This window comes from Hylaeus anthracinus, unplaced genomic scaffold (assembly GCF_026225885.1).
Source record: "Hylaeus anthracinus isolate JK02 unplaced genomic scaffold, UHH_iyHylAnth1.0_haploid 0, whole genome shotgun sequence".
Taxonomy (NCBI): domain Eukaryota; kingdom Metazoa; phylum Arthropoda; class Insecta; order Hymenoptera; family Colletidae; genus Hylaeus; species Hylaeus anthracinus.
Genome location: NW_026533254.1, coordinates 10,065,074 through 10,089,736, shown reverse-complemented (window position 1 = coordinate 10,089,736; position 24,663 = coordinate 10,065,074). Strand labels below are relative to the sequence as shown.

At 39.5% G+C, this 24,663-nt stretch overlaps 1 protein-coding gene across 4 annotated transcripts in view; it reads left to right on the top strand.

Moving 5' to 3' along the window:
* The first annotated feature begins 467 nt into the window (after positions 1–467).
* The window catches only part of LOC128887451 (disintegrin and metalloproteinase domain-containing protein 10), a 118,215-nt gene continuing 94,019 nt past the window's right edge, over positions 468–24,663 (top strand). For 3 of the 4 annotated variants that reach the window (XM_054143353.1, XM_054143342.1, XM_054143332.1), the window contains exon 1: positions 469–1,455. In XM_054143353.1, the coding sequence (XP_053999328.1) occupies positions 1,377–1,455 (79 nt within the window). In that variant the 5' untranslated portion in view covers positions 469–1,376. Of the gene's footprint in view, positions 1,456–24,663 lie in introns of all 4 variants that reach the window. The other variant, XM_054143362.1, reaches the window with a different exon arrangement.

The window sequence follows — 24,663 nt, the reverse complement described above, 5'->3', positions numbered from 1 at the left end:
TAGCTCTAGTCATACGTCACATAGGCACTGTTCTAGGGTACCAAGATTTAGGTGACACCCTAAATCAGAGATGGGCAAAACCCTAGGCTTCGAATAAATCTGAAGTTTGCCGATGTGTTTGTTTCGTATCTTCCTCTGGGAAATGTTCGAAAGAGGAAAAGAGGCAAACATATCGGCAGGCTTCAGATTTATTCGAATTCTAGGGTTTTGCCCATCACTGCCCTAAACAGAATAATCAAATAAAATTGTTAATTACGAAATGCAAAACTAAACATTGCTTGCTTGTATCGAATTCGAAAGATATTATCCTTGAACTTAAAACTGCTCTGCGCTCAATTTCTCTTTAGATGGGTGTTTCAAATTGAATGTCATATTTGGCGCCTTGGAGACACGGCGCACCTTCATCGATGTTTCGATAATCGTGGGTTGACGCGTCCACGGACACGGAGCGCCGCGCATTCTCGAGTCGGCCCTGGATACAGTAATGACCAGGTAGTAATTGTCGCCATCTGGTGGCGCGGTTCTGAGCGAGAGAACAGCAAACCGTGAACATGGCAGGAAAGTCGAAGCTCCTGCGGTGGCAGAACTGCCAGTAGCGATGGTGGCGACTGGCCGAACGTTGTGTGTGTGTTTTGTTGCTGGTGCGATGCGTCTGCTAAATCTCGAGTACGTTTCGTAAAAGAGTGTGAGGAAGGAAAGCAGTCAGCTGGCACGGACGGTTGCGAGACGACCAAGAAACGAGCAACGCCGAAGCAACGAACGGGGAAAAGATCGAGAGGAGCGAGGGAGACCGTTTATATCCCGTGCGACAGAAAAAAGGTTACGAGGGGCGGATCGTCGGTGGTAAGGACCGTCCGCGTTAAAAGTGATAATACTCGTTTGGAAAAACGATGGCGTAAGTTGTCGAGGCCGTGTCGGGAGGACGTGCCGTGTACCGTGGCTGTGGATCGTTTTGTCATTTCTCATCCTCGGTTTCCGTTGCTTCTCGCATATGATTCGGCTGCTCCGAAAAGTCGCGCGCGCGAACAACGGAGCGCGTTCACAAGGTAACGCGAGTGAAATCGGAGTCGAGTGTGTGCTATGCTGTATCTAGGTGGTACGCTGGCTGAGTGGTGAAATATATTCGTAACGTCGGCCAGATATCTTCGATCACCGGTGCGTCATCGAGCCTTGCCTCATATATACGTGCCAGGCGTTATCTTTCGTCCTCGCATCGTGTTAACCCGTGTCCTGTTGCGACCGCCGGAGCGACAACCGCTCCGAAACCGCTACTTCCTCGCGTCGTCGCGTCGTTGTTTTGTTTATTGTTGTTCGCACGTACGCGCGAGGTGGTGCCAATATACCTAGCCAGCGGCTTCCAACTGTGAGAGAAGAATATGGTTACGATGATCAGTGACACGTACGGATACGTTCCCTTTCTGCTGTTGCTGTTGCTGGTACCTTACATCGAGAGCGGTAAGTACACAATTATTTCACTTTTTATCTCAGCCATCCCGAACTTTGCCAGATTCAGATTTTAATTCAGAACTAATCGGTCCTGGAAAATATTTCTTGCACTGGACATCCAGGTCATTATTATCCTTCCCCACTGGGAACGTGAATCGACGCCAAGTTTTTCAATATTTTTTTCTTATACTGAGAGTCTTGAGATGATTCAGCTGAATCCTGTTTCTGGACTCCGTTTTAGCCAATCGTACATCATTTAGCGCGTGAGTAAGCTAGCAAGTTTCGGAGCCAGTCGAAAGGTGAATATTTCTCAATTTTTCGGATTTAACTCTTTGAAGTTAGGTGGGTTAAAAACTATCCCACCTTTTGCTTAGCTTTACTATTTTATTGAAAGTTGTTTCATCAATGTGACGATATTATGAACTAACGCTGAAAGTACAATAAGTGGAATCAGAAATGTATACAAGTCAAAACCCGTTAGCAAGTTGTTGACATTGCATTTCTGTGTAGCTTGAATTTGATTTTTCTTTTATAATCGCGTGCCACAAAGAGTTAATTTCTGAAAATGTGATGTACCTATCTGGTAAGGCTGATTGTTCTCGGTAGAATCGGTTCATTGATACCTTCAGTGTTTTGCTCGAGTGTACCCTGTGTCGCTCGACATCTGGCCCGTGAAATGTACTGTTTGCTCCATGTCATATGGACGCGCGTGTATCCGTGCACGCGGCCAGCTGCGTGTACGCGTTCCTCTCTGCATCTCATGAATCGTCCTTTCACGACCAACGTGTCTCGCGCCGTTTCTCCGCGATGCTTTTGAAACGGGAGGCAAGTGCACAGCTTCCTTTCAGAAATCGTTGTTTTTCGCGTTCCTCGTTAACCCCTTGACGACAGACGGCCGACGAAAACAATCAATTGCGGCGCTCGAATTTGAGCGGCTAAACTGACGTATAGAAGTGTGTTAGTTACGTCAAATTATTTAGCGCACACGTCATCGAGAACGATGCGTGACCTGCAGGTTTTTGGAGTAGCTACTGTTGAATATTTATCATTATTTATATTTTTATTAAGCAATTAACGCACGAAACTTGTTTCTGTATTCGTTACTTGGAATTTTAATCCAGATAAGAAGTTTTTCCATCTCTGGTAAAAAAAATCAGAGCCTGCATGAGATATGGGCTTCAAACGAAATGGTTCCAGCTACGTTGCACCGTTATCTCTTATCAGAATACAGGATGTCTCGTTCGTTCTTATTGTTTTTATCGTTCGTGCAAGCAATCTAAAAATTCTTTTCTGTTTGTCCACTTGGTTTAGCAGGCCTGATAAGGATCGTATTACGTGTCTTCCGAATCGTATTTTTTCCTGGAAGTTCCCAAGGTCATTTTTTGACTTTCATGTGGGACAAGATCATTTTTCTGCCAGACTTTGATATTAAGACGTATTCAAATATTTTTTGTTCATTTAACACGAGGACACGGCGCGAAATACGTATTATTCAGGCAGAAAGTGTTTTTTGTTAAATTGTTTCCGCGTTGCTATGCAATCAGCATCAGTCAGCGACGTGCGCTGACACCCATAACTCGGCTTGAAGGTAATTTTGTTTACACTGGAATCTGTAGGTGCGTTGTTATCTAGTTGCAAGATAGTGATTATTTTCTCGTCTTCATTTGATTGCATTTAATGCCATAAGTTTTCGCGTGAAATTTTCAAGTATTTCATTTTCAAATGAAATTAGTGAATATTAAATTCCTCATTTCTGTACAAATGTGAATTTTTTACCATCTTTCAAGATACAATTTGATGAGGTATTGACTTTGTTTTGAAAATGAAACCTGCTGCACAATGGAAGCTACTCCAAATGATCATATTATGTAGCAAAATTTAATCTTTAATAAAAGTTTGCTTCGGAGCAACCATATCAATTCTCTCTTTTACAAAGTTATTTACAACATTAGTTGCTATTATTGGAGCACGATTATGGGTGACATTTTCCTTATACCGATAAAATTGAGTAAACCTATAGAGTTTTCTGTTTACCGACGTGTTTATATTTTTAAATTGATATTGGATAATAGAAACCATGCAGACGGAAAAGCCAGGTGCTAAATTAATTAACCTATCATTCGTCATTGACGGAGTTTTACGCTTTTTTTTATTACACTTCTTGCTTATTTAGTCCATTTAATAGTCGGCAGTAATTTTCTCGTTATAACGATGCAATGGCAATCACTTGGGCATACGTACATACATAAACGTAAATAAAGCACACAAGGCCAATTCGGTTGTTACTACATCAAGAGTTGATATCTGCGACTAAACTTGATATTCGACGTCATGCTCCTAGAAATGTTTATCTAGTAATGGCGACATTGAAGTGAACCTCGTTTGCGTAATTAAATGCCTCTTGAAACCAGCAACAGGAACAAATAAATACATTCCTATATCTCATAGATAAACTACGTTCGGTACACATTTTTTGGAAATTCGGTAAAAATACGTGGAAATATTATGCATCTCATTACTATTTAAAATAATTAATTTCTAAACATTGAATGTAACATTGTTTGACTCTGAGGTACAGATCAATAACATTATTTACAATTCTGTCAGATTTGAGAAAAAAAAAAAGAGTAGCGTGTATCGTAGTATGCAAATTCGATATCGTTATGGGTCAAACTCGTAAAAGTGCACTTGAAGTCGATGCAGAATGAGCTGGCCGTTCAAGGCCGTTTTCTCGGCTGCGAATTGCGTTAGGCACACTTCCGCGAGATCGGTGACCTTCAGAAGCTGATTTTCTTCCAGCTTGTAGATGGAAATAACTCTTTCACCAAACCTTCTTTCTTATTTACAAATTTACTGTATATTCAACTTCTCCTATCAGCCAAGTCGATTCTTCTGTCCTCTTTAGTATAGCGAATTCAATGTCGATATGATCCTTCGTATCAACATCCTCTTTCAAAATATGCCTTGTGTACTCCCATCTTATGGTTCATAGTAATCCCAACTAACTCTAATGGAAATATAATATACACAGTAACATTAATTCGGATGTTACATTTTTTCTGGAACTCTGTGCATTCAAAGTTGCCTACGATATCAAAGGCAATCCAATCTGTACACCCTTTTTAAATACGAAACAGCTATGCACATCGGACGGTTTTATCATTGACAACACGTGCCGCGGATTCGCATTAGGATTCGAATGGATTTCATGAGTCACGAAGCCTCGAGAAAACAGAGATAACGTTTCTAAATCTATATCACCGGTCGCTACAGCAGGGGAATTCCCTGTAATGTTATCGGGTGAATCATGTGCGAGTTTCAGAAATTTTATCGTGTCGCTGAATCGACGATTCACCGCGTGTGTTCGTTACGGTCGCTGTATCGAGCTGTGTTTGGACACAAAGATTTCTGTGTTCGATCGAGTGTAAGAGAGTTCCTCTTCCCCGGAGTGTAAATCGTAAAATTACCCTCGCCGGAAATCCCAATTACGGACCCGTGGCCGATGCATGAAGGTGATAGTCGCTCGTAAGCGCGCCACTGTCTATCTGGAACCGCCAGCGAATGATAAAAGAGAAAACGTGGAGATTATTCTTACACTTCCCGTGTTTAATGGGCAACACCACCTTTTGAACCAAAATGGTGCCTAAATTTGGGAATTTTCTCTATAATACTTTGAATAATATTTCTCACAAAGTTTACTCCAAGATTTTAGGGGAAAGAGTTAACTTGAAATATAGTTCAAGATGTGACGATACGAAATCAAATGAGAAAGGTTATTCTATTGTAAATATATTATTTTCAAGACGCATGGAGCTAAGATCTGAATAAAATGTACTACACATTTTTCGTGATCTTCCCTATAATTTATTATAGCAATAACTAACCTCCTTCTACTAAAAAAAAATCTTTGCGCCACAGAGTCTTCACTATTTGGCACTGTATGGGTTACATGACTCCTATAAATATCCGAAATAAGTTACTGCCATCGCGGAATATCGTTTTTCTAATTTTCTTCTTCAGGGAAAACGTGAACCTCGTGCATGTAAAAATTCATCGTCGATCGTGTAACGCAACCGGAATATAAAGATGTAGTTTACTCCGAGAAGTAGGTCGTTTTGTTACCTCGAAGCTATATCTCAAGGACAGAAAATCGATTTTTCTTTCACGAAGTTTTCAATACCTCGAGGAACCTCGATCGTTGCGAATGGAAGTTCGAGGAATCTTCAAGGCGCGGCACGTTGGGGCCATTTTTATATACCGCATTCGGGAAACTAAGTTCACTTCCGGTAAATTTACAATCATGAACCAAACGGTATAACGTCTTGATTTTAACGTCGCGAGCGACCTTTTCCTTAGTGCTGTTTGGTGTAGACTCTACACTGTAGAGCATACTCGAAGGATATGCTGGCGCATTTACAGAGCACATTAGAGGCAGTCGAGCAAAAAAGGTGTAAAATAGTAGATATTCGCATAAAACATGTTGGAATATGTTAAATAAATTTGATAGTAGATATTCTTAATGAATATGGCGTGATGATTTAAGATAACAACCAACCATAGTATATCTTGTTTACCGTTGCAATTACAGCAAAAACGTATATAACAAAAGTTATTGTAAATTAAATTTTCAAAATTTGTTTATTCCATTGAAAATATCGATAGGATCAAAAGTAACCGAGATATCGATACTTTTTATTCTTCATATTCTTCGAGGGAGAAAATTCCTTTTTCTGTGAACAATTAAACATGTCCACGAACTTTTTTATAATTATATGAGGAAAGTTTATGGTTCCATCGGGTCTCTAATACTGAATTCAGCTAGTCTCCTTCAGTTTCTGATTTCTAATGCAATTGACTTAATAATATACCGCGGTTATCCAACTCGTGGTGACAATTTACGACTGTTATTAGTCTAATATAGCGACGCGGTACGTTGCAACTATTACGAATTTGACATTTATAATACGTTACATTCCTGTTGCGGATAATCACGATTAATTGAGAAATTGGAGTTGAGGTATTATTGTAATAAGCAAGGTTTACGTAAGAACTTTCGTCAAACGTTGAAAGGTAGTCAATCATGCAGCATAATGTACAATACTTTAGTGACGGTCTATTAGATCTCACATTTTAGTTTCATTATTACTTTAGTTTCATTATTACATTAAATTTCTGTACACAAGGATCTCTCAATCAATATTTCTATACACAATCTCTACTCCTCTAATTAAATACAGTGAGTGTAGAATGTATTCGTACACCGATTAATTTCCCAAAAAAACTTTTTATTAAATTGTAGTTTCTTGACTTGTTTTTTTATAATCAATGATATTTTACATATTCTCGAAAGTATCTAAGATAGATATAGTCCAAACAACATTTACTAGTTAATATAATTTGTGAAATTAACAAAAAAATGCGAAAAGTAGGTAAAAGTATAGAAGCAATAAGTATTTGTACGATTCTTATGACGAACCATTTACAGCAGAGTTTGTATTGCTCCGTGCGAATTAGAAAACATGAAATTTCCAGGAAAGTACTTTTAAACAGTCGTGCGAATACTTATTGCTTCAATATTTCTATCGATTAATTGTTTTTTTCTTGTTAATTTCGCAACTTACATAAATAGCTATTTTTTTGTTTGTAATCTATCTATTCTAGAGATTTCCTAGAACATGTAGAATGTCATTGTTTATCAAAAATAAGGTAATAAATTACAATTTTACATAGTTTTTTTTGGAAATTGATCGGTGTACGAATACTTTCTACACCCACTGTATACTTGTTTCACCTATTTCTATTGTTCCGTTGGCTCAAAAAAAAGGCCATTGCACGTTTAGCAGGAAGCTCTCGGTCAGGTATGTGAAATTTGATCGCTGAATGGGAAACAGAGCGACCGAGACGCAACGCGGCGTGTCCAGTTTCAGGAAGCGGTGGAGATAACTATGTGATAACTTCTCGGTGTATTACGATGTTGGGAGAATTTTTGCAAAGTTCTCCAGTCGATTTCACAAGGAAAACAGCAGTTTGGTAACAGAGAAACAGAACATTCCGCAAAACGCGGTCCCCCGTAAGGCCAGTGCTTCCCTGCGGATTCTAGATCCGATAGACACGGCCGTGAACACTGTTCTCTCCGCGGTGGATTCGCGACGGAAACGTGACGAAACAGTCGTTATCCATTTATTGCATCACTTTTACCTCGTTGCTCCTTTTGCACAGCGTGTTTACCGATTCATCATCCAGGACGTAGGCTGAGCGATAAAAGTGCGACCAAGGTATACATACCTTGTTTCTTTATAACGCGCAATCTCTCGAGTCATGCGTGTATGAGACATTAGATTCAAAGCTATTATCTTAGACGACTTGTGAAACGTGTGATTCAGGCATCTTTGTTCACGTAACAAACGAGTATGAAAGCTTTTCAACGGACACAACATTTTTTAACTGCGCGTCTATAAGTGTTGATTGCGTTATTAGATTTCCTTTGAAGCCTAAACGATATCTATAGTTGCTTCTTACACGAATGACGTAAATTGATCGTTAAAGTGTTCAATTGCCATCATTGAAATCTTTTTCTGGCCTGTGTACGTCGTTTAATGACAATCGCTGCGCAAGAGGTTTGCCTCGATTTCGTTCCCAAGATATTGCGTGAAAACAGGTTCATGGAATTTAGACCATTGAGGTCATAAAGCTGCTTGGCAGGTTTTTAGACGTATTTATGAATACACGAGTACCTATGTCACTATCACAGTGAGCGACATAACTTCCTACATATTTGATACCACGGTATACAGGGTGTACTGTTTAATAGGAAACACTCTAGTAGAGAATTTGCGAAGGAATCGTATAGGTTGTTTCGGACTTATAACAACTCTCCAAGAAGTTTTCTAGCGACTACAGTCACCTGGTAGGATACGACGAGGCTATGATAGGCGAGCGTAGTCACCGGTAGTGTCAAAAGAGGCTGCCTAGGATCGAAACTTAGCGTTGAAAGCTGATTCTGTATACATGCTCCGAATAGCTGGCAAAGCATGAAGCCTTTACTAGCTGAGAACGGTCCAGTGCCCGAGATCGAACGTCGGAACCTAGTATTTATCGACTCAGCCTTCGATTTCTGACTTAGCCCATCACGAAGTAGCCGACGATCGCCTTTGTCCAAGATGTTTATGCAGTAAGATGAACTTTAGTAGGAATTTCAGGATAGGGGCATGGAAGGATCCTCGAGAATTCAGAATTCCCGAATCAAGGGGATCTTATCTCTAAGGTATTCCGTGTTCGGGCGATATAGGTGGTCGCCCCCGAAACTTTCTACTCGGCATTCCTGGCACAACCCCGCTATTCGGCTTGGCTCAAGGAACAAGAGGGTTTACCTAAGGATATGCAAACGCGTGCGATAGTCCTTCCTATCCCCTCTGCGAGGTCGTAAGGTCTTTTTGAAATTTCCAGCTCTATTGTTCTCTTTTTCCCCCCTCTGTCTCTTTCTTGCCCCCTCTCCCCCCTCCCCCCTCCCCGCGAACCTCGCAGAACGGAGTCGTTCGAGGGAGTCTTCTACTTTGGAACTTCGGGAACATCGATTTTTCTTTGGGATTTTCGAGAAGTTTTAGGGCTTTCAAAGATGTTCCTGAAGTATTGCGCTGAAGTTCGAAAAATTAGCGTAGTCGTGGAAATTGAATTGGTACACACGACGACGAGACATTTAATAAAATATATTCTCGAACGCAACGCAAACAAAATATAGAAACGTAAACATATAAAATATAGAAAATTAAGAAACACAAATGATCTTCATTAATAGACGATCAAGGAAGTGTTCATATACCTTTGAGCGGCAGTGTACATGTACGAAGTAAACGCTTCTTCCATGTTATATTCGCAATGATCTTTTTTTTTAATTACAAAAATGCTTCACCTTTTCTGCAAAGTTCTATTGTTTCTCTTTGAAGCGCTGCTATTTCAAGAATTTTCGATATTATCGTTTCACCATATTCCTGGCCTTACCCCCTCCACATACACCGAATGCTAGACCATGTCATTTGTTTTTGTTTCGGATTACGAGAATTTGAAAAATCCAGGCCCACCAATATGTCTCCTTTTCCGGTTGTGTTTTTATTAAACCGCTTCCACTCTCATAATTCCTTCAAAAATTACTATTCCTTGACGAACAATAATACTCGTCTTGATTTGATAAAGCTATCGTCAACAGTGTCCGAGAGACAAATTCACGAATTGTCAAGGTCTTAAGACAGAAGACTAAAAAGAAACACCCTTTTCTCTGCGTTTCCGGTTACTTCCTCCGTTGGCGTAGAATTAGGCGAAAAAAAAGTAGTAGATGAGAGATAACAGTGGACCAAGGACAGTCTCGAAGTCGCGCTTCGGGTTCGTAAAGCTTTCGTTATCGCGCCGATGGACGATCGGCCAGCTGAGAAGTTCGAGATCATCCTCAGGGAGAAGGCGATTGGAAAGGTCTTGGAAACAAGCCAGTTTCTTACTTGGGAGCTGCTTGCACGCCGAGACATGCGAAGTTACCCATAGCTCGTTAATCGACGTCTGATTTATCGTCGGTTTAAAGCTGAGTGTAAGTTTCCAAGAGAATACGCGGCGTTATCATTTTATTTGTACAGTTGCGAAGTTGGAAGTGTAAGGGCAGTAGCCTCAAACTCGGTTTTACTTTATTGTTTTCGATAGCTATTTATAGGTGCAACAAGCTTAAACGAGTTATTGGCTACTTCGCCAAAGTATCGATTATGTATTACGCTCTCTAAATTAGATTCATTTATGTAGGAAATTTTCTATTCCGATCTAGACCAGACCTGTACTCATTAAAGTCTACCGAAATTTAAATACTATCTCGAAGGATCAATTCCACTTCCTAAAAATGGCAATAAAATGAGCCCGTGAACGTTTAAGGATTCGCTGTTATGCCGATAAAAATTTTACGCGACGTTCCGAGACGGTCGTAAATGTTGAAACGGTCGGCGGCGCAGTACGACCGACGGCGACGTTCCTAACCAGCCGTCACGTAACGCCACGCAACGCGTTTTTTATAATTTTTACGTGCGATTATTTTATCGGCAAGACGCGAAGTGAAATACTGAGCAAGCGAAAAACCGATAACGGGAATAAGAATGCTTCCGTCCTTCGTGGTTGCGTGCCCTGTGTATCGTGCGCGAATACACGTTCCAGCCGTGCATGCGCATCGACGCCTCGTTTTGCGATTACTCTCTCTAGGCGTTGCTCTAATTGCATGCATACTTGCATCCCGTGCATTCGACGGCCCATTCCGTGGAATTGCGTTCTAGAACGACAGTACGTTCACGATTTCTTCGGTATTCCCGTTCATGGCTGTTCACATGTATTTTCTATCGACTGTAACGTAGATCCCATGAACTATCGCAATGTTGTGTATGTGATTATGGGTGGAACTATGATTATGAGTTTTGCCGCGAGTTCTGCTACTGGTATGTTGGTTTATTGGAAGAAAAATAAAGAAAAACATGGATTTTCACTGAGAATTTGCTTTTTAGAGCTATTTGTAAGGCACGAATAAGTTGGTACTTTTTTTTCGAGTTAGTTATTTAATTACAAATATGTCGAGGTGTAGATTGGTTCCTCTTGTTGATATCGACGACTAGGTATTAATTTGTTCAAGTCGAAACGTTTCAATTTCTGCTAATAAAGAACAAATTAATCTCCTTCAAATAAAGCTTTAGATCGATCGAGTTTATGGAACAAATCATCTGTTAAATGCTTGCTGAGATCGCTGAAATAATTATTCATTACTGTAATCAAACAAAAGCGACGTAAAATATTATTCTCCTTCGGTTGTTGGCTGTTCAAATAATGTACAATTGACATGTTAAAAATAACCACGGCTCTATTTTCTAACAATAGCTCAACACTTGTGACAGACGATATAGCAGAACTAGGTATAGTATCATCGCGTCTTAGGTCTGCAGGAAAGTTCTGTCCTTCTTCTCATTCGCTAGTCACGCTGTCGTAACGTGAATAAATAATGAAATCGATTTATGATGTAAATTTCGTTATCATCCAGGACTGTTTACAACTCGCTAGGCAGTTTATCTATTCGTGCTATTTAATACACGTTGAATGGTACGTATTAGATATCTTATCGCCAAGTGCATGAATAATTAATAGTAAACATACAAAGTTTAAATGTATAATCTGTATGCAATTAAGGAATTGTAGAACAAGTTTTTATGACGTAGTCACGCGCCAGCATTCATGTGTTATTTTTTATCATTTATGATAAAATAATTTTACCGTTCTGGCCAGAGACATTTATATGATATTGCCCACGTGAAAATTCATTCTTCAATTAATTTAATAGTTCTGCTTTAAAAAGGGTAATCCAAAAATTCTTCAAATGAAAATTAATTGCTCAATTACAGATTTACGTATTTATTATTAAAGTCACGAGGCTCACGGATTTAATAGCTTTGCTTTAAAAGGCCGCTCTAAAATATTGCCTACATGGAAACGAATCGTTCAGTTGAAGGTTTACATACTCATTACGAGGAGCGCAAAAGCGACTTTCCTGCAGATTAAATAGTTCTCTTTCGTTCGTTCGTTTTTTCCTGCAAAGAAAGATCCAGGAATAAACGGCGGCGCTCGTGTTTAATCGCGGAACAGTAGGGACTCGATAATTGCACGGGAAGGAGCGTAGGATTTTTGACGTGGGCTTCAAAGCGAAATCAAGAACAGTATCGCGTAAAGGGAACGGAAAGCCGTTTAGCAGCTCGTTCTATGTGCGAACAAATTGCTGTGACTCATTCGGTAATAAATTTTAATGACCGCCATTGAGCGAGTCGTATCGTAATTATCCAAGAGTACTTGGAATTTCCTTCTGCTTCGGGGACGATTACTCCAAACGCGACTTTCCTGCAGAGAACGATAACGTCGCAGCTACGAGTCTGGTAATTCGCTTTACTGTTATCAAAGTTTGGCGCACAAGTTTGTTTATAAATTACCGTTTAGCTCGATGTATCGCATAATCGTTCAGACATTTCCTTGAGAACTGCGTCGTTTCGCGTCTACGCGGTATAAAGCATCCCTGATTGGCTTGTTAACCTTGCTGGCATTACTATTTATAGCTTTATTTGTAATTCTCTGTTCCATAATTATTACAACGGGGTACGATCACTGTACCTATGTAGATGAATTATTTTTTATATTTTGTTTATTTATTGAGTGGATTAATTGAAATTATTTTCAGATACAAAATCGAGTTTTTTCAACCAACGTGTATCTAACTTAGATCTGATTTAGATAAAATGGCACTTTTTTAATTACTATCGCTGCAACCTATATAATTATACAAATTGAAAATCTGTACTTAAATAAATAACCAAAAGAAATGGTACGATCAATAACGGTTCCTCGGGTTTCAATATTGATAAAAAAGTGTTGTTCACGCAGAGATAATTAACTGACCTTTATAAGGCACTTCCTGACATTAAGTCCGATAAAAATAAACCTGCTGTTTGTTAATGAAACACCAGGATAGCTTCTGAAATATTATACCGTCAATATATCTAGATATCTCTTCAAACTCTGCTTCGGTATTAACGGCTTTAATAATGAATAATTTAACTGACACTGACACGTGTCACTTGTCAATCTCCCAACGAGGTTAAGAGACTTTGTGCATAATTTTACCTATCATTTCTATGTTATTTAAATGTTTCCAAATTTTAATATTCTCCAATAACTGCAATATTCTTGCAGGATTTAATATACTATTAATATTGGACGACTAGTTACGACCAGAATGAAACTTGTAATCCAATAAGAAAGACGTCTTAACTAAAATTATTTAATATAATATTGTTATCACGAAACAAATCATATTTTTATATGTAAAAATCCTATTACTCTTTACACAAAATTTTCATTTATGACCTACAATGTGTTAGTTTACATCTACATTAGCATTTATAAATTTTGTTAAGTAAAGTATTGATATGAACTCACGTTTGCATGAAACAACTTTTTGCAGAAAATTGAATAATTAGTTGTAATCATTTACCATTAGTCTTATCTTCTGAATAAGGCATCCTCGACTGAACATACCTAAAACAAAAGAATGCACATTCCGTTCAGTTAAGATTTCAGCAAATTCGAAGTTAATAGGTTCGCGCTGGCCAAACGTTCCTTGGCTCAGCATTATGATAGTCAACCCGTAGATTTAATGGTCAGGGGATAATGCCCCGAAAGTTCTTCACCCGTTCGTGAACTATCTGGGCGACGTGGATCCTATCTATCTCGTAATCGAAATCCAAGCCGGCGACGCTCGCCTCCCCTACAAGAGATCCTTTGTTCTCGACTTAAATCCTTGAGTGTAACCGAGAAATCCCTCGCCTCCGAGCTTCCCACGGGGACCAGACCCGGGGGAGACGTTACGAACCCTTTACGTACAGTGGCCGGAAGAGATACAGCGAAGTTGTAAATTAAGCGAGGCGCGAAGAAGAAGGGTACGCGTAAGTGGACAGAGCGAACAGAAGCCGAGGAATGCCGATTAAACGGGCACGGAGAATTGTACATTCTTGCGTTTCGTTAAACGGTATCGGCTTCTGTGAGATAGTCGAGGCGTGGATTTTAAATTCGATTATGTTTAGAGGAGAAGTAATTTTATTCTGCTAGTTCGGATTATCAGCTTTGACAGTGGCTGAATAAATAGGGGATGATGCACGATCTCCTGAGGTAATTTTTACAAAGTAAAGCACTTGCTTATTCGTTTACGTGAACAGTATTTCTTTATTGCGAATGCAGATAAATATTTAGGCAAGTACATAGATAGAGGATGTTAGAGAAACACGGATAATTGTATATTGGAATGGAAACCGAAGCAAGAATTTTAAAATTGATTATGTTCTGTGGGAAACCGATTGAATTTATCGAGTAGAGTTCATCAGCTTCGATAGTAGGCGGAGGAATAAGGAATGGAAGGGAATGATCTGCTGAGGTAATTTTTGCGATATGAATTTGGAATTCATCCGAACCTGCAACTTTTTACAAAAACAGACTAAATAAATTTACAATGGAAATTGTGTATTCATGTGTAATTATATAAGGACATTTCTTTTAAAACGACAAGTTTCCTTTTTCAATTTTAAAAAAGGGGATTTTACTTTCCCGTGAACACAATATGTCACTTGAGCATGCTCGAGAAGTTCACCATATCCCTTTATCCTACTGTGCAGCACGATTTTAGGAACTGGGGCGGGCTTATTGTTAGTTCCTTTGTAAGCGATAGCAGAGGGAATTTGTAGAGGGAACAGTTGAGCAGCTTAACGAATACTATCTCCGTGATAAACACTTGTTAGTAGTAATGTAGTATGTACCGTACTAAAATTGAAGCATTCTCGTTTGCTTCGGCGCTCTAATAACATATGATAACTGAAATCTGAGATATAATCTGTGATTAATAAAACGACATACGTATTAAATTTATTTCATATTAATCATTGCATTCCATCGAAATATATCTGTATCCATATATATTTTAAATGAATACATTTATTTATCGTTTCAAATCCATTTCTTTCACTGAATGCGCAAGAGTAGAATTTAGAAGAATGTTTCAGTCATGACGTACGTAAATATGAACAACCTGTATCGAATAACAAATGCATTCCTCATTTGAATAATTATCGTATAATAACCATAGACATTCATATATCTATGATAATAACGTTATTATACTAACCCCAACTTCGTTTATCGTCACCAAACATTAACTATGAATCACTCAATTTATTCCTGAAGAGGTCCCAAAGAAAGGTCGACGCCGTAGAATGAATATTAAACATTGAAAACCGAAAAGCAAGCGATCTAATAATACCTCTGAGCAAACTAAACACTCCATTCCTGTATTTAATCTTAAATCTCTTCCACTTTGAATACGTTTCAGCATCACTGAATGCAACAAACATATTCTAAAGTTTAATTTCAAATGGCACACTCTGTTCCATGCCGTACATGCGTGATTAAACTCTTCAAGTTCACAACAGACGAGGAAATCAATCATGGCTTCTTTCGTGAATGGCATTCTACAGCTTTCGCAAGATAATTCGCGAAACCACGTATTACCGGGACTATACTCCGCGAATTATCTCGAGCCGAAGCGTGCAGTGTGCACGTGAAAGGCGAGGAAACGTGTTGCCGAGGAAGCTGATCAGGACAAGTTAATTTTCCGCGTTCATATGGCGATCGCCACGCATACTACGAGAGATACCAACGTCGCATAAGCCAGTCGAAGGTGTCGTGGTGGTGTCGTGGACATAGTCACCAGGGCATTGTAAATTTCCGGTACGTGCTGTATAGGCGGAACGAGCGTCCCGCTTCCCGTTTCTCTTTGCTTGTCTTGTCCACGAAGACGTATCGGTTCAGCGAAATAATATCGGTAGATGCAGCTTGTGCAGCAGCGTTTCTCCAACCGAGGCCCACGACACTTGATAATGATCAAAATAAAGGGATTCGTAAGAATGGTTTCTTTGAAATATGAAATTTTTATTAAAGAAACTAGAGAGATAACTAGCGAGTCCAGACTTGCACTTTTGCAGGATGTTTGTGTGTACCCTGAGGATTGAAGTCAATTTTTTTTTTTTTTTGGTATTTATATGTGCGAGCAAAAATGGCCTCGCACTTGATCGATTGGAGGGCAATTTATGAAAGATTTCTGTTGGTTTTTCTGTGTTCTGATTCGTAGGAATAGAGGTATTGAAAGACCCGGAAGGTAAGGCTTGAGAGACCCTGTCCTGCAGCAACCTGTACCCAATTTTTGTGTCTTCTTCTTGTGCATTCTCATCGCCCTCCTCCTCTCTGTTTCTCTTTCTGAATCTTCGTCACTGTTTCTCTCTGTTGCTTTCTAACCGTCCATCTCCGTTTCTTTCCGACTCTCTTTGTTTCTCGAGGACTATCCACCGTTTTCTTCGCGACTCTCTATATACACCCATTTTTCTCCGACTCTCGTGTCTCTCGGTCTCGACGACTCTCTCTCTCCCCCCCCCCCCTCTCGTTTCCTTTCATCCCGAATCCCCCAGCTTTCTTGCTCCCATTATTCACTTTCTATCGCAATCCTCTTCCTCTTGGCGATTCAGTGTCACGATAAATTGGCCCCTTCTTCCTCTCCTTTCTCTCTGTTCAACTCGTCCCCCGGAACCGAAATCTAACCGCCCTTATTACGGAGTCCGTTATAACTTGCGTTTTCGTTAATGTTTCTGACAAAGGAGACGGCTACGCGAAAGCTGACAAAAGTCGGGCCAGGAATTTAAAAGGGGCCGAAATTAATGTGGGAAGTTTTGTGCGCGGAGATAAATGTAGTCCCCCGGGTGCACCGTCGCCCGACGAATATTGTTCGCCAAAATGGCCGACTCGTTAATTTAAAGTACGCGGAACAGGCATGGGAAACGAGGCCGTTCGAAAAAATTTGAAAAATATTGTCTATTAAGAAATTAATCATACTTTATTGCACAGGATCCATATTTCAATTGGTCGTCAAAATTGCTCGTTAAAGTGGCAATTCGTCTGGTTGATTCGTCTGGTTGATTCGTCTGGTTCACTTTCGGAGTCTTTCTAGTTTCTCAATTTTCTTTGTCTAGAAACTCAATTTATATCGAATAAATACATTTACATAATTCACAGTTACCGAAGATTACTCTGATTCGAGAGTCGAGACGTTTAAAATTAGTGCACTATTCATACTTCATGAGTTCAGTGAACCAGTTCTGCCACGATGACAAAGATTGTCGATATTTTTAGACAATACTCACTGTTTTGAATTTTTTTTCTTCTTTTGTTTTTGTATTTCCAAAGCCCAGATGTACCAAATGTACTGGTTAATGAACTTTCGTCGATCGATGGAGTCAATTTTCAAGCCTTCGTCGAGCCGCATTTCGCCAGTTATTGGCGAACAGTTCGCTTATCACGATGACAAAAGAGATTCTTGATTGAGTTTCAGGAAATATACAGTGTTTGGAATTGTTCATCGATCGACATTGCCCATATGCGTGTTATCTATCGCGAACAATAGCCCGAGCTTACATAACTCCGGTGTTCGTTTCATTTCGAATCGAGTATTCATTTGGATCGATCGCACGATAAAATAATTGAACGCGTGCGTCGTTTAACGATACGTCGTATGAACAATTGTTACTGCGTATGTCGTATGAGAAGTAAAAATAAAATTTGTTAAGAATTAAATGACAGATATTCTTAATTAGCATACCCGAAATAGATGGTGTAAAATGTTGTGATATCAGTCTTCTGTATAGTACTCTGAGAGTTTTTTATTTCCACTCGATTTGAGTTGGGTAAATGATGCGATGTAGGGAGCATTACTATAAATATTTTAATACACTGGTGCCCCATTTATCGCGACCTGACCCAATTTCGAGATCCCTGGAGTGTGTAACCTGGAACTAAATTTATTGCGAGCAACAAATTTCTTCTTTCGAAATAAACAATTGCTTCACGTGGCGTTTGTTTTCTTATCTTTGAATGTGAAAATGTTTCGTGGACTTAAAAATATACTTTGAACAACAAATAATTTGTACCTTGACCCTACATTTATTCATATATTTAAAGCAAGAGAGTACAAAACTTCTTATTTTATTACCAATATTTTTAAAATATATTTCGATTCCAGGTTGTTTCAAAAACAGAGTACATTTTCAAGCTCGATCGCTCACGATCCAAAGTATAATACTAGTTTTGTTACTTTTTCGGTTAAACGTTCGATATTGGACAGTTATCTTTGCAAGAAAGATAGACGACATCGTTTGAACAGATCTATCATTGTCAGTACATTATCGCTGGTGGGTAGACGTTGGATACTTTCCATGGTGTCGACTCGCCTTTCTATATCGAATTGGCGAAAATCAAAATGGAAATTTCCTCTTGCAGGAAACTTGATTTTTAAAATCATCGCGAAATAGTTTAATCCATTCACTGCCAACTACGAGATATCTTGTAGTTCAAATTGATCGCAATTACTCAAGAGATAAGTTTATAGCCTTTTGACTCACGAATTATTGCAGAAGAAGGTCGTGAATTTTTTTTGTTTAAAACAACAAATTTAATATCACTTTTTTTATCAAAATAATAATCTAGATTACACATCTGTATTAAATATTGGTTCCCAAGGCAAAACGGTTCAAATTTGCCTGCCAGTGAATGGGTTAAACGAAGAATGATCCAGCAACGAAGGAAATATTGTTACGGTGTTGGTATCGAGCGAATATCCTGATAAGTGAAACGCAAAATGTCATTTGCCAAGGAGCGATTAAACCTGGTCTACGGTAAAGCAAAAATTGCGATTCCTATCGCAATGGTTCCAAGGACCATAAACTTTCGGCTTACCTACCATCCCGCGTTCGTTTTCTGGCTGTTCACGCGGCGACCGTGCGAGATAAAGCCAGGAAATATGTTTGGATTTGGGAATGTCTGCCGTGTACACCGATATAACGTAATTTTCCGTGGTATCTATGTAAATAAATAAATATAGAAAATTATCAGTTCCAATTCAGGGGATTAATACGTTAACGATTGAGGGAGTAACGTTATCTTTGTGCACTGTGCGTCGCGACGTATCTCACTCGTGATCCTCTCTTCTTTTTTTTTTTAAATAGGAAATAATACAAAAGTACATCGAGAAACGGCTGATTCATACGTATCGTGTACGAATTTTCAATTTATCAGAAGTCGTTGTAGCGACGTAGAAGGTATAAAAATGGACACAATTCATTCCAGTGAAGACTATGACATGGAACTTCGAGTGCTTTGAGGTCTATTTCGCAAAACTTAATTTTTAAGTTATTATTTGCTAAAGCCCCGGGTTATGACCTGATTACAGGCAAAGTTCTGCGAGAACTACCGCATAAAGTTTTAATGTTTCTGACTGCTGTTTGTAGGGGTATGGCTCATCTATCGTATTGGTCTGTCACGTGGAAGTTCGCAGTAGTTGCGATCCTCAAACCGTATAAACCATCCCAAACAATGTAAGTTCACACAGATCTCTCTGTGCCTGAAGTACATACGTCTTCTAAACGGACTGTTGAAAAATGACTTCTTGGCGTTATATCAGAGCGTCAATTCTGCTGATGTAGCCATTATTCAACTATCTAACAAACTCGCAGAATTATAAATCAAGTAACAACAGTATTGGAGAAGAGTCCATCACGAGATTAATTTTTGTAATAGATTTCAATGAAAAATCTAACAAAGGCGATTTGAAGCCTACGAATAAATTCCAAATTAATTCCTTAACGCTTAAATCCTAATCGATTGCAAATTCTCGAAGATTACAGATCTTCCAGATCTCTTAAGACCTTTAGTTTAATTATGCAGTCAAGGGAACGAATAATCGAGCGGTGATTCCAAACGCAGCCCACCCTCTTCCTCCCCTAAATGCCTAGGTTCCATCCAAAAGCGCTCGAGATGCAATCGCAGGATTTTCAATTATCCAGTTTTAGATATTCCCACTGATCAGGCGTAAGTGTCTCAGTTTAAGTCGTGAATGGTTCGAGTTGGCCGAGTTTTGATAACACGATCCGTTCACAAAGGCATCGCGCCGCCTTTGTCCAAGCAATTATGGTTCATCCTCCTATCGTTCCTCGCTATCATCGGAGAAGACGATCCACGCCTATTTGCAACCTACAGCACTTCAACTGCCTTCGAGCTTGCGTAAAGCTCGGTACAGCTCTGTGTTAGGCTCGCAGTGTTGTGGCGTCATCCAGACTAAAGAATAAAAATGATATCACTACAGATTTGGACATTTGACAACTAGTCTTACATTGATATAATAATAGCTACAACTTATACTTCCACAAAATAAGTAACCTACGCTCTCCGCCAGAACTCCTCAAAAAAGTTTCATCTGGATTAAATCAAAATACACGGAATTGTAAGGAAATCACAAACAGATTTTTCAATTTTATATCAATAACTATAGGAGAAGGATAATACCTCGTACATGTGCATTGTAGGTGCATTAGAGTTAGAATAATCTTCTCAGAGTACTCTTCTGGAGTACAATACACCGCTATAGTTTTGTTTCCTCAAATTTGAGAGTTTTTTCGCTGTTTGAACCTTTATCTCCTCGAGAATGGTTCATTTTTGTCGGTCCAATTCGCTTTATGTATTTTTCCTGTTATCCTTCCACGAGACGAATTTTTGTTTTTCGAGTAAAGTCTGTCGCGCGCTCGATAATATCGGATGTCGGTTCTTCGAAATCATCGTAAATTCGAATTTTTGTCGTTATAACCCGATCCGCGGACAGCGCGGATAAAGCGATTTCCGAAATTCTGGAAAACATTGGCGTGTGGCGCGGGCAGCTAGGCGATCGTGATAGATGAGTGATTCGATTTCAATATACGACGAGGTCGGGTCGCACGCCACGGACAGTGCGCATTTAATTAAATTTTTGTTCCCGTGCCCCACGAATTCTTTTTTTTTTTTTTTTCATTCGCTTCGCGATACGTATACTTTCATACGCTGTAATGTAGCTGCGATGGAGTTCGAGTATACTCTTCACCGATCGATACAGCTACACTTATTTTTCCTTTGCTGGTTTTCAGGAAATATCGCTCGTCAGACTTTTCACGCTGAGGGTTCTCAGCTGGTTGAAATTATTTTCTATAACTTTTATAGTGTGCGGGGGGAAGGTTGCTCGATCAGAAGACTTCACGTAAGAATACTGATTGCATTTGTTGAGACCGCACTGTGACATTTGTTTAAGAACCGCGTGGAAGAAGCTGAAATACATCGAAATACATCGATGTATAATTACACGTTCTTTGGTAAAAGGAATTCAAAATTTTGCGAAAATAAATTCAGCATAAAGTTTCATTTAAAACTTCCAATAATCATTGTAATTATAATAGCCTTTTTTTTTTGTAAATCGTTTGACGCCAGATTAAGATTGCGTCACACTCGATGCACCTGAGGGCAAGTCATCGAGAAAGTTTACGATTGCGTTTCGTTTGAAAGCGAGTCAGAGCCAGGAGTGTGGAAAACCGCACGCGCCTACAGAAAATCAATAACGCAGCCTCCGCGTGCCTGGCGAGAGAAGAATTTCCGTTCTCTTCGTGAAAAAGTCATTGTCAACTCGTGTTATATTCCCTTAAAAATTTCGCAGTCTGCCAGGAAAAATTCTAACAATAGTTTCCATGAGTTTGCTTTCGGTGCTCGTGGCTTTGACTCGTTAAAAGAAATTTTGAAACGTTTTTGACGCGTTAAAACAAAGTTTGGGGAAACCGGCGGTCTTTTTCGAGGTGATCGATGCTGCCTTTTAACATATTTTGGTAATTATGTGTCTTCAAATGACATCGGAAGGTATCTTTACCGTTTTATAACCGGAAGCCTCCTTATCGCGATATAAACGATTGAAGTTCACGTATGTGTCTCTTGACGCCCGCCACTTAGACGTCAGTCAGCTGATCACGCACCTTCGTATGCGTTCACACACGTCGTAAAAACTTCAGCTACATGTATTTCGATAACGAAGATTGATATCGCAAAATGGAGATGGTCGCGATTCATATTAGCACGAGGAATTATTCTTGAAGAAAAATATCACATTTTCAGGTTTGATACATTCTCTCTGTACAAGATTTGCACAAAATTTTACCTGGATCAGACACGAATACAAACCCACACATTTTCAATTCGACATTATCACTAGTTAAAATCATGCAGTAAATTCACTGCAGTAAATTAATTTCTACAGACCTGTTCCGCGGTTTTCCAGCTGAATGTTGACAGCCACCGTGTTGATAAATTAATTATTTTGTAGCTAGAAATAATACCAAAATCCACGTAGGCTACAGCGTGCTAATTCGAAGGGATCAACATACCTCGATGCTCCCAGTGTCTGATGGGCACCGATCCTTCCAGCCCTTTGTCTTTGAACAAATCTAGTTTTTTTTTCCGCCACAGCTACTATGTTATTCTTTTAGCACTCGTTGCGCGTTCCGGTCGCGTATACGTAAAACGCAGAACGACAGTAACTCGATTTCCCTATAGTTCGTGAAATTGCGTTACCATCCCTCCCTCCCCGGCCCCTTTGCGCGCGTTTTTTATGATTTACAAAAAACGAGTCCACGCTAAAATAACGAAAAGGAAATTGATAAGCGACTCGATATCGGGGAATAAAAATGGAACGAACGGCCTGGAAAAGTAAGAAAACAGAGCGAAGGAAAAAGAGCAACGAAGCGACGGAATGGAATAAATTTACAGGTAATAGAGAAAGGGTAGAAGTATTGTCCGGGCGCGTACCATTCGATGATCCCCCGAGGACAAAAATTGGATTAGGCGGGAATCAAGGCAGAGCTGATCGGGAATAAGGAGTTCGGAGGGAAAGAAGTCGCGCTGGATGTAGAATTAAGTCATATCTGATAGACGAGAACATCCCGTCTCCGTTAATTGACTCTTCTGCTCGCGGCGCTTCCCGTTGCAGCAGTTTAAACGAGTACCGTTTCTTATTACTTTACGTCTCTATGTAGCGTCGCGACGCTTTTCACCCTTGTCTATAAAGATTGGTTTAGATTTTCCGTCTCCTTTATTTAACGTATTCTGTCTGTTTTCGGGAGGGGCGTTTAAACTTTTGTGGCGATATTGATCTTATATAATAATCATGAAAGTAATATCGTGTCATGCTAAATCTTTTTGAATCTTTGTACTTTTTGACCACTTTATGTTTCTCAAATATAATTTGTGTCGAAACGTTCAGATATATAAGTAATTTATACTTGAAAATGCTGCGATTGTTGAATTCTATTTTTTAATTGCAAACACTACTCGGTTGTATGATTTTAAACATATTCGTGACACGGCGGATCCTTCGAAGCAATAATTACTTTGCCGAGGAGCACAAACACGACAATTTAATGTTCACTGATTAATGAAATGGCTCCTCCCGGTAATATCGGTGCGGCTGCTCATCGATTATGCTAAACCACGGTGAGACTGAACTCGAAAACTTTGACGGCATCAACGTGCCATCTGTCGGCAGTTAAAATTGAAGGGCGTGAGGGGGACAGGGTTATGACGAAATTGAATCAATAAATTCGCTATCTGAATGCCCCTATTCCATTCAACTCTTCAATTGTCGGCGCAATCATGTGCTAATTCAATCTTTCATTTTACCGATATACATTCGATAAAACTCTTTACATGCCCTCGTCAGCCGCGACACGTTCGCATTGTCCAATTAACAGACGTTTAACACGCGAATTTCCCAATTTGCGACGCAACTTTTGGCAATCGCACTTTGAATCACGGTAGAGTATTCAGAATATCTTTTGCCTGTATTTTAACGAGAAGATACGTTTTTATGAGGTACAAACAATATTTCTCGCTGCTATGGTTCTATTAAATAGTAAAATTGTAACTACATTATCACGTAACACCCCGTCCGAAATATTTTGATTAAAATTGAGTGTTGCCTTTTCGTAAGACATAACGGTTAGTCAAAATTATATACGTTACAAATCAGATTGAAATTGCAATAATTACACCCTGGTATAAAGATACTTAATTCTCCCTTATACAAGTGCACGTATATAGAACAAACAAAACCACGAGTGTGTTAAATAAAATTCCGTTATTAAAAGTTGACCTTTGGCATGTCCGACCAGCGATTTTCCACCAGCACTATAAGCGTTGTGTAAAAATCCGCTGGTCTGGTTACACGCTCGCGCATTTAAAGCAACGCGAGGCGTACGAGGCGGAGGAATTGAAAAGAATAATCACTGTTCCCTTTCAGCGTTACCTTGCCCAGTTTGTAGGTCAACGATAGTATTTTCCACCCTAAACGAAACATCGTGAATCGGTTAGATCCGGCGCTTACTCTTGGAAGGTGCTCGCCCAGCATTCGCATCCGAAAGAACTCGCTCGCGCTTTGTATTCAGTTTCGCAGAATGCGTCATAGGAGGGCTCACCTTTTTCAAACCCTTCGCAATCTAGGACGCGAAACACGTACGTATATAGCCGTCTAAAAATACCTTTTATAACGACGTTTGCGACGCTTTAAAGCTAATCGGTTGATTATCCGATGTAGAAGCGCGAGGGAGTCGCGTGAGTGCATTAGTAGATTAGGAAAACAGTGAAAAACGTAGAAGCACGAGAACGCGAAAGAGTAGTTTACTCTAATTAATCCTCTAATTAGCATAGCTTAAAGTGCCACCCGTCGCGGGCAAT